At 41.7% G+C, this 15,465-nt stretch overlaps 1 protein-coding gene across 3 annotated transcripts in view; it reads right to left on the reverse strand.

Annotated features, from left to right (window-relative positions):
- Positions 1 to 15,465, reverse strand: part of LOC139471185 (tensin-4-like) — a 173,199-nt gene that overhangs the window by 70,290 nt on the left and 87,444 nt on the right. For 2 of the 3 annotated variants that reach the window (XM_071253469.1, XM_071253471.1), the window contains exons 5-7: positions 3,681 to 3,829; positions 2,680 to 2,884; positions 1,663 to 1,686 (exon numbers count right to left, since the gene is read on the reverse strand). In XM_071253469.1, the coding sequence (XP_071109570.1) occupies positions 1,663 to 1,686; positions 2,680 to 2,884; positions 3,681 to 3,829 (378 nt within the window). The remainder of the gene's footprint in view (positions 1 to 1,662; positions 1,687 to 2,679; positions 2,885 to 3,680; positions 3,830 to 15,465) is intronic. The other variant, XM_071253470.1, reaches the window with a different exon arrangement.

Genomic DNA, 15,465 nt, shown 5'->3' on the forward strand with positions numbered 1-15,465 from the left:
CTCAGACATCGACCATTTAGTGAAACCCATTAGAATGGATAAGGTACTAAGTAAGGATAAGATATATGGATGAACAACTTCTATATTACAATTTAGAGGGATGTAATCACTTGTTTGATAGCGGTATTCAAAACGTCGCTCCTAATTGTAATAAAGAAGTTGTTCATCCACATATCTTATCCTCACTTAGAACTCCCAACTTCTAAACACCCGGGGCGGTCGGGTAGCCTAGTGGTTAAAGCGTTCGCTCGTCACGCGGAAGACCCGGGTTCGATTCCCCACAATGGTAAAATGTGTGAAGCCCATTTCTGGTTTTCCCCGCCGTGATATTGCTGGAATATTGCTTAAAGCGGTGTAAAACCATACTCACTAACTCACTCACTTGATAATGCCCCTCACAGAAGGATCTGGTGCTGACAAACCTAGACACAGAATAAGGACGAGTCTTGGATTCGAACACATGTTGGTGCACCAAGGAATGCAACAGTGTATTGTGGTTTAATGGATGACTGGGCCACCATGGCCACCAGGGCTGCCTATTTCAAGACTGTAAACTAACATTTAAACTTGATCAGCCCCTTTCATAGCAGTGAATTTTCATTTAGTATCATTTTTCATAAATGTATATCAATACAGCATTGACATATTCAAAATTTTCCAACACACAGATGCCCAATATACGATGACATCCCTATGAAAAAGGTCCTGATGTTTTTTTCTCAATTCTAATCATGTTGGTATAAATCCCAAGCCTGATATTAATTACATACTGGGCAAGGGCGGATCCAGCATTTTGAAAATGGAGGGGTGCAAAATATCAAAAATCCTCTCTCTGTGATGGTCTACAACACACTACATTTGGTTTTCAAAAAGGGTGTGTGTCTATACTGGGCATAACTCATGGTGTCTACCTTTCACACAATCTCTGAGAAGAAGATATTATGACAAACCAGTCATCTCAGAATTTAGTTTTGAATTCATGTTTGCATATACTAATGGTAACCTTCTATAAATCCATTAAGGCTGAGAAATAGAAATTTCTGATGGCATTGCATTCTCCACTGGTTTCCTCAGTTAGGTGAATTTAAGTCTTAACATAAACATAACTGAATCTGGCTAATAAAATATTATCGCTGTCAACTGGTCCAGCAGAAAACCATACCATAAAGACACTATGGGCACACACAGACATTAACCAGAACACATTTCACAACACAGGGAAGTTCAGGAAGAGAGTAGGTCAAAGGGAGATAACTCTGTCCAAATAAATAGAGTTTGAAAGTCAAGAAATTTAACTTAAACCAGACAATTTACAGGATCCCAAATAGAACTTACAGGCTATACCCAAACAATAATGGTAAATACTGACCTCAAAATGTTTTAAATCTGATAAATATTTCAATACCAGGAAAACAGACAGGCCAAATTTAATCTAATGAGAAAAGGTTCTGGAGAGGATGGTGAAAACTGAAAAGTGACTTGAACAGCAAAATAAAGTGATGCATATACATTGATGATCATATATTCATGAAGATATCAGTCATGTGATCATGTAATAACCCCAAGTGATATCAAGCATGTTCTATGTATGATATGAAGTATATGACAGAAGCAGGTCATGCGATACGGGAAGAGAAGGGAATACGAGTCGACATATACTACCTTCTTAGGACTGCGTAATGAGAGCTGCAATAGAAACTCAACCTTGACAGACACATGCCTAAACAAGGTCACATGACGTCCAAACAACACATGCGCAAACAACACGTGAACTTTGTGTCGTTTGTAAATGTTTCAAAACGTGTATGCAGAATTTCAAATAGTTTTGTGATGTAAATATGGATTAATTTGTGCATGAACAAAATCAACATTTCGAAAAAAAATATTTTAGGTGTTATTATATGATCATGTTAAACAGGTGCAAGAAATGTAAATATATTGCCAGAAACATGGTACAGGAGAAGGTCCAGAGAACAAACAAGGTATCTCGGATGGAATATTCTCAGCAAGACATGCCGCTGGGGGAGAAAGAAGGAATCGATTCCTGGACGAATGTACAGAAGGGAGAAATCAAGCCGTTCAAAGTTACATCTCTATAGAGGATGTAACCATTTACTTGAATGTCACATCATCAGCTTTATCAGCGGTATACGGCTGACTGGCCATACCAAACTCAGCCGAAAACATTTCATTTACAAGTCGATTCCTTCATGTTAATGCAAAATGGGGTTTTGTTTTCATAAAAGTAGTCTGTGCCAAAATCTTTGAGTCTCCATGGCCAAACTTGGCTCTGAGCATCATTTTTCGAAAATTCTAGTACAGTAAACTACGTTTATAACGAACATGCTTATAACAAACTGTTATTGCTGTGTATATGCTTATAATGGACAACGGTTAAATAACAAACTAAAATTAGTGGTCCCTTTTGAGTTTGTTATAACCATAGTTAACTGTATTATCATATGGTCTATTATAGCTTATGTTCCTATACTGACCTGAATTTTACAAGACAAGACTAGTGGCTAATCGCAGACTTAAATTAATATTTTGGACAGGACACATTAAGACCCAGAATAAACAGCAAGACTGTGGCTACTATGTTCAATCTATACCACATTTCAACATGCTCAGTGTTGGAACTCCAAGGAAGGTGTTCAAGCATTCATTGACTCCACCTACCCAGACTTTGTTCTTGCCGACCACGTACTCTCGTTCTCGCTCGGCCTGCTGTTGTTGTTGTAGCTGCTGCTGTTGCTGTTGTAGCTGCTGCTGTTGCTGCTGCAAACTCTCGTCGCTGATCTGTCGTCTCATCTCCATCCTCTGAATGGCTTTCTCGGAGAAAGGAGTAGGGGTCGCTATTTCGTTCAGCTTTTGTTGTAAAGCCCTGAAAAAGAGTTCAAAGAACTCACATCATTTAGTGTAACTATTAGCAACACCACCTCATTCATGTTGTCTTTATTGAATCTCTCTGTATGAAATTCAAATATGTTTGTAGTTTAACGCCAAATTCAGCAATTTTCAAATGCCCCATTCAAACCTCATTTCACCTATCTTAAAGTATGGTAATTACGACGGTCTTAGCGCTAAGATCGCTTCGTAGAATGGTGCTCTGGATGCCACTCACTCACTCTGAAATGATGGTAATTTTCTAATAAGATGTCATGGTCTCGCTTCCTTTCTTACTCACTGAGAGACTCTCTTCTTACCTGATGTAGTCACTTTTCTCACTCACTCACTTTCTCAGTGAGTGAGTGTGTGAGTGAGTGAGTGAGTGAGTGAGTGAGTGAGTGAGTGAGTGAGTGAGTGAGTGAGTTGGGTTTAACATCGCTATTAACAGTATGCCAGTTATATTGCAGTGTGTCAGCTTAATGTAGGAGGAAAGCCCGAAGTGATGCAGGTCTCAGATGTTTACTACTTTGGTGACACCCATGAGCACAGGTATGGTGCTGAGAAACCTAGAAACATAATCATGGCGAACTGTGATTCGAACCCACAATCATAGGTTTCTGGCGTGTCCAAGGGACGCAACTCTGCACAGCGAATCGCGGCACCTTAGACGGCTGGGTCACCAGTGCCCCCCTCACTTTCTCAGAAATGTACTGATGTGGTCACTGTCTGGCTACTGACTGACTGACTGACTGACTGACTGACTGACTGAGTAAACCCTGAAAGTCACCCACCTCTTCTCCTGTTCCTGCACCTCCCTGAACTTGGCCTGTTGCTCCAGAACTTGCTGCTCTATAAGCTCGTGGAAAGTCGGCTGTCTTTCACGCTGCTGCGCATAGGCCATTTTAAAGGCATTTCCAATGATAGTGTTCAACTCCTCGGCCTGAAACGAAAAGAACGGATATTTGAATGGGATACAGAACTAATTCCTCAAGACTCAAAACCAATCTCTTCCGTACAACAAGCCAATACTTTAACCACTAGGCTAGATAACATCACCCAACAGTGCTGGAAGGATCTGTACTTGAGTTGTTTCAGTGAAAGAGTGAGTTTTAGTGATATCACGGCATGTCATCTCAGTGTGGGAAGAAAGCTAGAAAGCACAGGCCCTGATGTTAAACAGGTTTCTGAGTGAGTGAGTGAGTGAGTGAGTGGTTTTACCAGCTATATCATGGCAGGGGACACCAGAAATGGGCTTCACATCTGGCACTCTAAGGAGTTTTTGATCCACCTTAACTTGTGCCCGAGACTGCTGAGACAACAACCCCCTCCATTCAACATGCACTCCATAACATTCTTCTGAAGTCTAATTTCGTTGCATGTTCTTCCAGGGTTATTTTCCACATGAATGCAATACTATTATAAATAATCTATAGATGTAATCCATCGTAAGGGTTCATAAATGAGAGTTCTCTCCCTTGATCACCACAGCCAAAATGATCATATCTCGCTCCAAATGGACATGGAAGTCGACCCTAATGTTGACAAAGTATTCATATTTCTCGAATGTCTGTCGAGGGATGGCAGTCTGACATATGGCTGAAGGAGACAGAACACAGGGGCTCATCAGAGCAGCAGCCACTGCTGATAGTAAATATTTAATGATTTCTGCACATCTTGCTTTGAAGTTGGTCGAGAAAAAATACAGGCTTTTTATTGCAGCTCACTATGAGATGGGACTACCAAGCTTATGTTTCTTAATAGGTGGTGGGTGGGTAACTCACTCACTCACTCACTCATTCAATAGGTCGTTGGAGCATGGGTAGTCAACTTACTCACTCATTCAATAGGTCATTGGAGCATGGGTAGTCACCTCACTCACTCAATAGTTTGTGGGGACATGGGTAGTCAACTCATTCACTCGCTCAATAGGTTGTGGGGACATGGGTAGTCAACTCATTCACTCACTCAATAGGTTGTGGGGACATGGGTAGTCAACTCATTCACTCACCCAATAGGTTGTGGGGACATGGGTAGTCAACTCATTCACTCACTCAATAGGTTGTGGGGACATGGGTAGTCAACTCATTCACTCACCCAATAGGTTGTGGGGACATGGGTAGTCAACTCATTCACTCACTCAATAGGTTGTGGGAACATGGGTAGTCAACTCATTCACTCACCCAATAGGTTGTGGGGACATGGGTAGTCAACTCATTCACTCACTCAATAGGTTGTGGGGACATGGGTAGGCAAATCATTCACTCACCCAATAGGTTGTGGGGACATGGGTAGTCAACTCATTCACTCACTCAATAGGTTGTGGGGACATGGGTAGTCAACTCATTCACTCACCCAATTGGTTGTGGGGACATGGGTAGTCAACTCATTCACTCACTCAATAGGTTGTGGGGACATGGGTAGTCAACTCATTCACTCAATCAATAGGTTGTGGGGACATGGGTAGGCAAATCATTCACTAGGTCATTGGAGCATGGGTAGTCAACTCATTCACTCACTCAATAGGTTTTGGGACATGGGTAGTCAACTCATTCACTCAATAGGTTGTTGGAGCACAGGCAGTCAACTCATTCACATATATCCCTGCACACATCCATGCATGCTTATATCCTCAGGACAGCCGGCGGTAACAACAAATGTTTTTGGATTTAGGGTCGTATCGGAAGTACGCAGATGAGTCCCTTGAAATAGGTCAAATTATTTAGTTTGTAGTATGCAGTCACAGAGTAATACCAAGGGATCTCAAAAATGTATTTGGGGAAGCGTTCTGCGCACACTTTGGCCAGCCTAAATGTTTGTGAGTGGACTCTTTTTTTTCTTTTTCTTTTTTTTTCACTCTTTGTCCCATGTTTTCCTCCTAGCATTTCTTTGTCTGTACTGAGATTACTGCCCGGGGTCAGCTCTTTCCACGGATACCACACTGTTAGGGGTTTTCGATTTGGTCTTGAAGTTTTAGGGGTTGCAGATCTACAATCCCCAAAATCTGGATACTGTTCCTCCATAAATCTTGGATGAAACACATGGTATGGTTCCAAAAAGGGGTCACGTGACCAGCCCCAAATGAATTATGGTCGGAAATTACTTTTGAACCCTGTTTGGATGTGCAGAGTGAGTGAGTGAGTGAGTTAGGTTTAACGCCGCTTTTATCAGTATTCCAGTTATATCACGTCGTGTCAGTTTAATGTGGGAGGTGAGCCCAAAGTGATACAGGTCTTAGAAGTTTACTACTTCAGGGAAACCCATGAGTACGGGCATGGTGCTGTCAAGCCTAGAAATATAATTTGGATCGAACCAGGATTCGACCCCACAATCATTGGTTTCTGGAGTGTCAAAGGGACGTGACTGCAGAGCGTATTGCGGCGCCTAAGACAACTGGGCCCTCCGTGCCCCCTGGATGTGCAGAGGCTATCCCCATGTCCTCACACATCCACACACAACGGGTACTACTCCCCCTCAGTTCCAGCACAACCGTGTGCACCAACACAGCACCAAGAACCAGGAACAATCAACATTCCAGGTACATATCAGCAATCTCACACCTACTTACACCTGGGATTTACCTGACACCTAGCACCTCGTTATCTCAGGTGTACATATGCAACACTCAACTATCTCACCTGACAACAATGTAGACCAACGTCAGTATTACAAGCCACATGATCATCAACACACAGGTGACATTCCTGTTTGAATAAAATCAGTTCAATTCTTTTTCATTCAAATTTTCTTATCAACCATCAGGTTACCATACAAAAGCTCATGGAGAAAATGGAGAATGCTATAGCCGAAACAACATGCATTTTGTTGTGAAAGTAGGAACATACCTGACCACTCCTTACGTTTATCCAATACTGGCATCAAAAACTTCGCCCAGATAATGCTCAGTTATTATGACCTTTGTCCACTCCTAAGATACAGGTACATTTTTAAAATATTAAAAACACTCCAATCACACACATGTTCCCAACAGTTACATGAATACAATTGCAGGAAGGGATTTTCTTTCCCATTTATCAATCTTGCCAATTTATTAAACATATACCTTTGTAAGATTTAGTAAAAGGCAAAGGTCAAAAACAAATATATTCTAAAATAAAAAACTTGAACTAAGTAAGGTCTTTGAAAGGCATTTAGAAGTGATACACATAAGGTGAGTGAGTGAGTGAGTATGGTTTTACGCCGCTTTTAGCAATATTCCAGCAATATCACGGCGGGGGACACCGGAAATGGGCTTCACACATTGTACCCATGTCGGGAATCGAACCCGGGTCGTCGACATGACAAGCGAACACTTTAACCACTAGGCTACCCGACCGCCCCGATACACATAAGGAAGAGAATTAATGGATGTCTTTATTATGAGGAACACAACGTTACCTGATAAAGGAGTAAGCATGTACCCTGAAACTTTGTGTTCCTCATCATAAAGAAGTTGACATCCATAAATTCTCTCCCCTGAATTAAGTTATAAAATTTAATATATTTGATTAAAAATGATACAAATATTGCACACCATACTTTGCATACACTTCCTGTTAAGTGGGGTTATAATGAATCAACGACACCTAAAATGTCATCGATACTTGATCGTCAGTTTGTGAGGTCGCGATATACTACATATAGACTCGGAACTGATGAAGTTACGCCTGTAGGCAGGAGTAGCATAGGCATGGCGGAACACAAGGATGTGCTGTTTACAGTGGATACCGCCGCCGCCGCTGCCGCTGCCGCTGCACTTAAGTCTTCAGTTTGGGGTTTTGAAAATCAGAAGAAAGGTTGTATGCAGATTGTGTAGAGCAGTTGTGTCTCACAGTGGAATCACAACAACCATGGCAACACATCTCACCAATATGAAGCAAGAGGTTAAGAGTTGCATTTCGGTGATGTCATCATTTCTTACCAATTGTTGTGGTGTTTCGTGCTACCACTGGCAACATTAGTCTTTATCGAAATACAAATCATATCGCGAGATGTCAGGCGATAATCAGCTATAATGTACAGGTAAATAGGAACATAACAGACATCAAACTCAAAGTACTTACATATTGCGCATATCACAAATATCAACCAGGAACTGGCAAAAGAATTCCAAATCAGGAAATAGATCAAGCCAGTCCTTCCTTCACTTTTCACTCCAACTCCCCCAGCTTAGACCAGCTCAATACCCCTACCTAATAGTTCAAGTCGGGACAGCCAGTCCCGGTGCCACTTCAAAGCTTCAGTCTATCACAGTTAAAGAAAGCCAGCTAACCACCATTCACTACAATACAGTATGAATAATTAAGCCTCCTTACTGCCGGTTTCTGTAACTGAAAAAGACTTATTACCTTGTCCTCAATGAATGGCCACTCTTATCGGTCCTCGGACCCCTGCAGCTCACAGACCCCAAACAACAAGCTCCAAGAAAACTAATAAATCCATTCCTAGGGTGTAGTGTACAAAATGTGTCAAGCCCCGAACTGATATCCTACCCAGATCAATAATCCCTCCTGTACCACCAGCAATGTCACAAACCAGACTGGTGGTGGTCAAGCCATTGATGCAGGGTCCCAGTCAGACGAACTGTCATTAACACAATGCTCATTTAGCTATTAGGAGATAGGAATTACTTGAGTTACATGGCCGGGAGGCTAATATCCACGTTATTGTCTTATTGACAACTGAGATAGCAGTGGATAGATGTTTGAACATTTGTTGCTAGCCATGAATGAGTGAGTGGGTAGGGTTTTACGCCGCTTTCAGGGGGAGGGGGTAGTTAGTGAGTGGTTCGGTATGGTTGGGGGAGGAGGTGTTTGTTTGTTGTTTAACACCCCACTCAGCAATATTCTAGCAATATGACAGCGATCTGTAATAGGTTTGGTTTGTTGTTTAACGCCGCAGTCAGCAATATCCCAGCTATATGACGGCGGTCTGTAAATAATCAAGTCTGGACCAGACAATCCAGTGATTTATATCATGAACATCGATCCACGTAATTGGAATCAATGACATGCATCAAACAAGTCAGTGAGCCTGACCACCCGATCCCATTGCGATCTGTAATAATCGAGTCTGGACTGGACAATCCAGTGATTGACATCATGAGCTTATTATGATATCAAAATATATATCGCTGACACTGATTCCAAATTTATTCAAAAGTCCCACCGAGAAAACAAAAATCCAAAATAGTCCCTTTTCTCTGAAACAATTAACATAAATTATTCCACGACTGAACCAAGTCTAGTCATTCATCAGCGACAAAATTAGGAAATATTGACCTGACATTTTCCGACACAACACATCTGACAGCGGACAAATTGTCTACCTTCCTGCTTATCAATATCTGCAATCAACACCCAACCTGCCACAGCCCAGACAAGCACATCTGTCAATACCAGACAAACATGCCTGCACAATGGCCACACGGACACAAACACCCATAAGTACCGCTGATCAATTATGGCTGCTGTCCTCGCTGGACACTCATACCTGAAATAGTCATCTTATCCTCGACACAAAGACACTAACAGTTTGCTCTTGTAGAAGTTGTTTACATGTCTGGTACCACCTCGTTAGTACAGAAGAAACGTACAATACTGATTCATTGATGACTAAAGTTTTTTATCACTCTGCACTGTTTGAAATATTGCACCTGCAGTTCTTTGAAAACTATTTATAGTCCTCCCAGGAAGTTGCAAGATGGCGACACAGGAATGTAGAATTGGGGAGATTTTAGGTAGCTGGGATGGGTAACGCAGAAACTCAGGTCGGGTGGGTACTGAGTAGCACCTGGGTACCCATAGGACTACCCAGACATGTGATTGGTCATGTGATATATCGTTTAATTAGAAACATTCACTTCTACAACTCCATGATTACACAAGTACAAGACACTAATGTTTGCATATCTTTCTGACCATACACGCATTCCTTCGGACGTTTATATGTTTTGAGTAAAGATACAGCTTCAGTCAACTTCAGTGTATGCATGACCATCTTGTTTTGTTTGTGTTGTTTTACGCCGCACTGAGCAATATTCCAGCTATATGACATCAGTCTGTAAATAATCAAGTCTGGACCAGACAATCCAGTGATTGATATCATGAGCATCGATCCACGCAATTGGAAAACAATGACATGCATCAACCAATTCAGCGAACCTGACCACTCGATCCAGTAAGTCGCCTCTTATGACAAGTATAGTCGCCTCTTACAGCAAGCATGGGTTGCTGAAGACCTATTCTACCCCGGATCTTCACACCATCTTGTTTTATAGATGATCCTAAATAATGTTTGCCATGGGCGTGTTAAAACAATTCTAATTCAAGATTGCACATTCTGTACCCAACTCTTGACGCTACAGCTGGTATCCCTCGATAGGGGGTGGGGCAATAGGGGGTGGGGTACCCGGGTAGTAAATTTGGACTCCTCCCAGCCCTACATAGTGTTATTGATGCCATAAACCAACCCGATAACTTGGTATACTCCAGGAACTACTTCGAATACGCTACATGGAACACTGCAATATCTACATGCTAAATAAACTGTTTCCTTCCTAATATATGATATTTACAATATGGAAACAAACTCAGCCAATAATCACTATGTATTGATTTGCAACAATTCCATTTGTTGAGTCACTTGATAACAGTCCACATAATCTGCTGGAAAAGACACACACTACTTGAAGCCCTCATAAAAGGTTCCTCACCTTCCACATTACACCAGCTGACTGCAAGGCAGGTGTACCTCTGATGAGTTTACATGGCTGTCGCGAACAGAATAGGACCCATGCTGGTCACAAGAGGCGACCTAATGAATCGGTTGTTCAGGAACATCAACTGGGTGGATAGCTAGCTAGCTTGTCATCATACCCCGATGGTGTGGATCACTGCTCACAAAATCAATCACTGACAAAGTCCTGACTTCATTATTTACAAGACGCAGTCTGTAAATAATCAATTCTGGACCTGACAATCCAGTGATTGACATCATGAGCATCGATCAATGCAATTGAGATCGAAGACATTCATGAACCAAGTCAGCCAGCCTGACAACCTGATCCCAGTAGTCGCCTCTCACGACAAACATAGTCGCCTTTTACGGCAAGCATGGGTTCCTGAAGATCTATTCTACCCCCGATCTTCGTCTTCAGGTAGATGGTCCACCCTTAACATTGCATTATTACAGATGTCCACAATGTATATTCACAAGTGTACATGATCAGACAGATACTTTAAAGAATCCTTGATAAAGCATTAGGGGACCTTGTAGCCTCACGATACATCCAGAAGACAAGGTCCCATACAGATCTCATACAGGCAATACCCACAATATACCAACAAGTTGTCCCAATGTGCCTGGGTAGTGTATTCATTAGATCGTTCATGGAAATCCTGGTACTGATGGCTCAACATAAAGTCTAGTGTTCCCACTGGCATTTGATACTGCCAGTCCCGGTGTACCGGCAACTCTAAAAATTACCAGTCTGCTCCAATTTTTGCCAGTCCCAAATTTGAAGAAATAAAAACACTAATGAAATTTACCTGGTTTCAATTCTTTCAACATTATTTTTAACATTTCATTTTGGTTTATAAGGTACTTTTTTTTACGGTTCACAGGGACTATTCCATTCAAGGCCTATTTTTTCCAATAAAAATACTGATAATTACATATAAACGGGAACATTGAAAGTCTTCAATCAACTGATACCAACTGTCCTTAAACAAATGTTTCATCACTCAATTTCCCGAACAAATTATGCCAATCAAGTCTGCTGATATTTTTCCTTGTACAAAAATCCACCTACAAAACCATGCTGAATCGTCTGCATGTCAAATGTGGTCCAGTGGCTTGATCCTTGAACATTCACAACTCAACCCATGTCAACTCTGGACTGTTTCTAAGTCATGTCCATTCATAGCGATCCTTCAACAGTCAGCTCCACAAGTCATTCCACTGAAACCAACATCAATGATATGAATACTTGTACAAATGGTCCAACAAATGGTCCAACAAACATGTCCACTGACACATCTCCTTGAACAGATTGTACACAGTTAATCAACAAATGTTGTCACGCTAATCGCTGATAGGGTATTCATTAATGTCTTTGGATATTCCTCCTTAAAGCCATTTTCCTGAATAAAGTTCCCCTGTATTTCCTTGGTCCATTATTCCATCCTCTTTGAAACCGATTGTGTGTTGAACAGTGAATTGTATCCTTGAACAAACAGCCAATGAAATAATTCCCTGAATACATGGACCACTGGTATGTACCTCTTGGAAAAATTATCCACATTGGACTCCTTCCTAAAAACAATGCTGCGTGATCTCCAGAGCTGCATATCCTTGAACAAATGGTCCACATACCATTCCACCCTTAAAACATTGCCCTGTGATCTCCAGAGCTGTGTATCCTTGTACAAATGGTCCACATACCATTCCATCCTTAAAACATTGCCCTGTGATCTCCAGAGCTGTGTATCCTTGAACAAATGGTCCACATACCATTCCATCCTTAAAACATTGCCCTGTGATCTCCGGAGCTGTGTATCCTTGAACAAATGGTCCACATACCACTCCTTCCAGAAAACATTACCTGATGATCTCTGGAGCTGTGTATCCTTGAACAAATGGTCCATCAACCATTCCATCCTGAAAACATCGCCCCATGATTTCCAGAGCTGTGTATCCTTGAACAAATGATCCACATACCACTCCTTCCTGAAAACATCATCCCATGATCTCCGGAGCTGTGTATCCTTGAACAAATAGTCCATCAAACATTCCATCCTTAAAACATCGCCCCGTGATCTCCAGAGCTGTGTATCCTTGAACAAATGTTCCATCAACCAATCCCTATGAATAGATTGTACAGAGATATGTATCCTTGAGCAATGTGGTCTCTCAGTGAATTCTCTGCATAGATTGCCACTGTTGTCAAATGATTTTTATCCTTGAACAAATTATCCACTAACCAATCTTTCCTCAATACACCACACTGCAATGTGTATCCTTGAACAAATGATCCACTAACCAATCTTTCTTCAACATACCACACTGCAATGTGTATCCTTGAACAAATGGTCTTTTAAGCAGACTTTATTGACTGGCAGTGACAATTATCCTTGTACAAATTCCCTGAATAGACTGTCAAGTGTGGTTCACTGATATGTATCCTTAAACGAATGGTCCATCAACTCATTTTCCCAGGAATCTGGCAGTGACAATTATCCTTGAACAGTCAATTCCCTGAATAGACTGTTAAGTGATATGTATCCTTGAACAAAGGGTCTGTGAAATAATTTTCAAATTGTCTGGCAGTGATAATTATAATGAATAAATGGTCCATTCTGTTGACAGAATATATCATCATAAAATTACATTTTGGTTCAAGCAAATTGTTCATCGGATGTTATACCATGGTCTATGCAATTCCTGTAAAGAAGACTTAGATGATGAATACCATGCACTATTTTTATGTCCAGCTTATACTACCTTAAGGTTAAGGTATTTGTCCTAGTATGATTATCAATATCCTACCATGCTAAAGTTTGTATTGTTACTCACAACAAATGACGACAGCATTTTATTTCAGCTAGCTCTTTATATTGAAAAAATGTTTAAACTTGTTATCCAATCATCTGCACAACTGGACTCATGGCCAGACTATACAAAATATATTCTGTTCTGTTCTGTTCTGTATACCATGGCAAAGACATCAACAGCCCCTGCTTATACAATGTACTTGCTATTCACAGATCCTATTCTCATAACAAGACTATAAAACAGAAGCAGAGATGCAGAGACTTAACATAGTCAGCAGGAAATAACTCATCTTACAAGAGCCCTTCCAACTGTCATACTATCTTCACCTTCCCACAAAACACTCTTTTAAGACAACAATAAAACTACATAAAGGAAATTAATGTCACATACATTTTGCAATCAAGAATCACTCCCATTACCCATCTCCACAAGGTAATCTGTCTACTATCATCCATAAACCACGGCTGTACAGAGAATAGCTCCACGCTGATTGTCTTACATCAGAGCTATTCTGGTCACATGCCACATACACGATGGTACAAGGACACCTGGGTGTTGTCCTCTCACAGGCTTGTTCCTCAAGCTGTACACATCTCACCGCTGTGTCGGGCACCTGGGCCCTTCAGGATTCTGGGTCACAATAGGCCCTCAACACCCTTTGCTTGCTTCCCCATGAGATTCTGGAAAGGATATGGCACCAAAAACCTATGCTTGTTTCTCCAACAGAATTCAGGGGGGTATTGGTCCCCAACACCTTATGCTTGTGTCCTGAATAGATTTTGGGGCAGGATAGTTCCCTAACACCCTATGCTTGTGTCCTGAATAGATTTTGGGCCAGGATAGATCTCCAACACCCTATGCTTGTGTCCTGAATAGATTTTGGGCCCTGATAGTTACCCAACACCCTATGCTTGTGTCCTGAATAGATTTTGGGGCAGGATAGTTCCCTAACACCCTATGCTTGTGTCCTGAATAGATTTTGGGCCAGGATAGTTCCCCAACACCCTATGCTTGTGTCCTGAATAGATTTTGGGCCAGGATAGTTCCCCAACACTCTATGCTTCTGGGTCAGAATAGGTTTTGGGCCAGGATGGGTCCTCAACACCCTATGCTTCTTTTTCACATGCTTCTGGGTCCGAATGGGTTCCCAACATCGTGTGCTTGGTTCTCCATGGCCCCTGTTAGAATAGGTCCCCAGCAACCTATGCTGGTCATAATAGGCGACTTCATGGATGGTCAGGCTCAGTGACTTGGTTGATTGTGTGCCATTGTACCCTAATGGCACGGATCGCTCACAATATCAATCACTGGTTTGTCTGGTCCAGGATTGATTATTTACAGGCCACAGTCATATAGCTGGAACATTGGTGAGTACGGTGTTGAACAAAAACACACATACACAATATACTACAGTGTCAATATAAAACTTGAGGTATAACCCTTTTGATCAAAATATCATTTAGGACTCCCCAAGATTTAAATACCACCGCAGAAAACCACAGGGTCCCCAGGAAAGCTCTTTGTTTCCAACACTGTTATCATATGTTGCAAATATGACCAATATATCACCACTGATAACAGATTACTGAAATATATGGCATCAAAACAACATTTAAATATTCTTTACGCAACTTCTTTCTACAGATGACTCACTCTGGAACTCCCAACAACTGAGTGTGCCTGGCCATCAGACCTCATGTACTTCACAGGCCCCATGAAATACCTCCATAACATTATGTCCCTATTGAATGCACTGCAACTTAGGAGTATTTCATAGACCGCTAAATGGTGTCGGTGTATAGCAGAATTATCAACCAACAATGGGTGTGATATACATATGCAACACATGGAGTCTTGCAGGGGGCTTACACAGTAAGTGCAGGTAACTGACCTGGGGCTCCTTCAGCCTGCCTGTCTACCACCCTGCCTGTCTACTGCCTGCCTACCACCCTGCCTGCCTGTCTACCACCCTGCCTGTCTACTGCCTGCCTACCACCCTGCCTGCCTCTCTACCACCCTGCCTGC

The sequence above is a fragment of the Haliotis cracherodii genome, unplaced genomic scaffold, assembly GCF_022045235.1.
Source record: "Haliotis cracherodii isolate W230 unplaced genomic scaffold, xgHalCrac1.p SCAF_22, whole genome shotgun sequence".
In the NCBI taxonomy this organism is placed as follows: Eukaryota; Metazoa; Mollusca; class Gastropoda; order Lepetellida; family Haliotidae; genus Haliotis; species Haliotis cracherodii.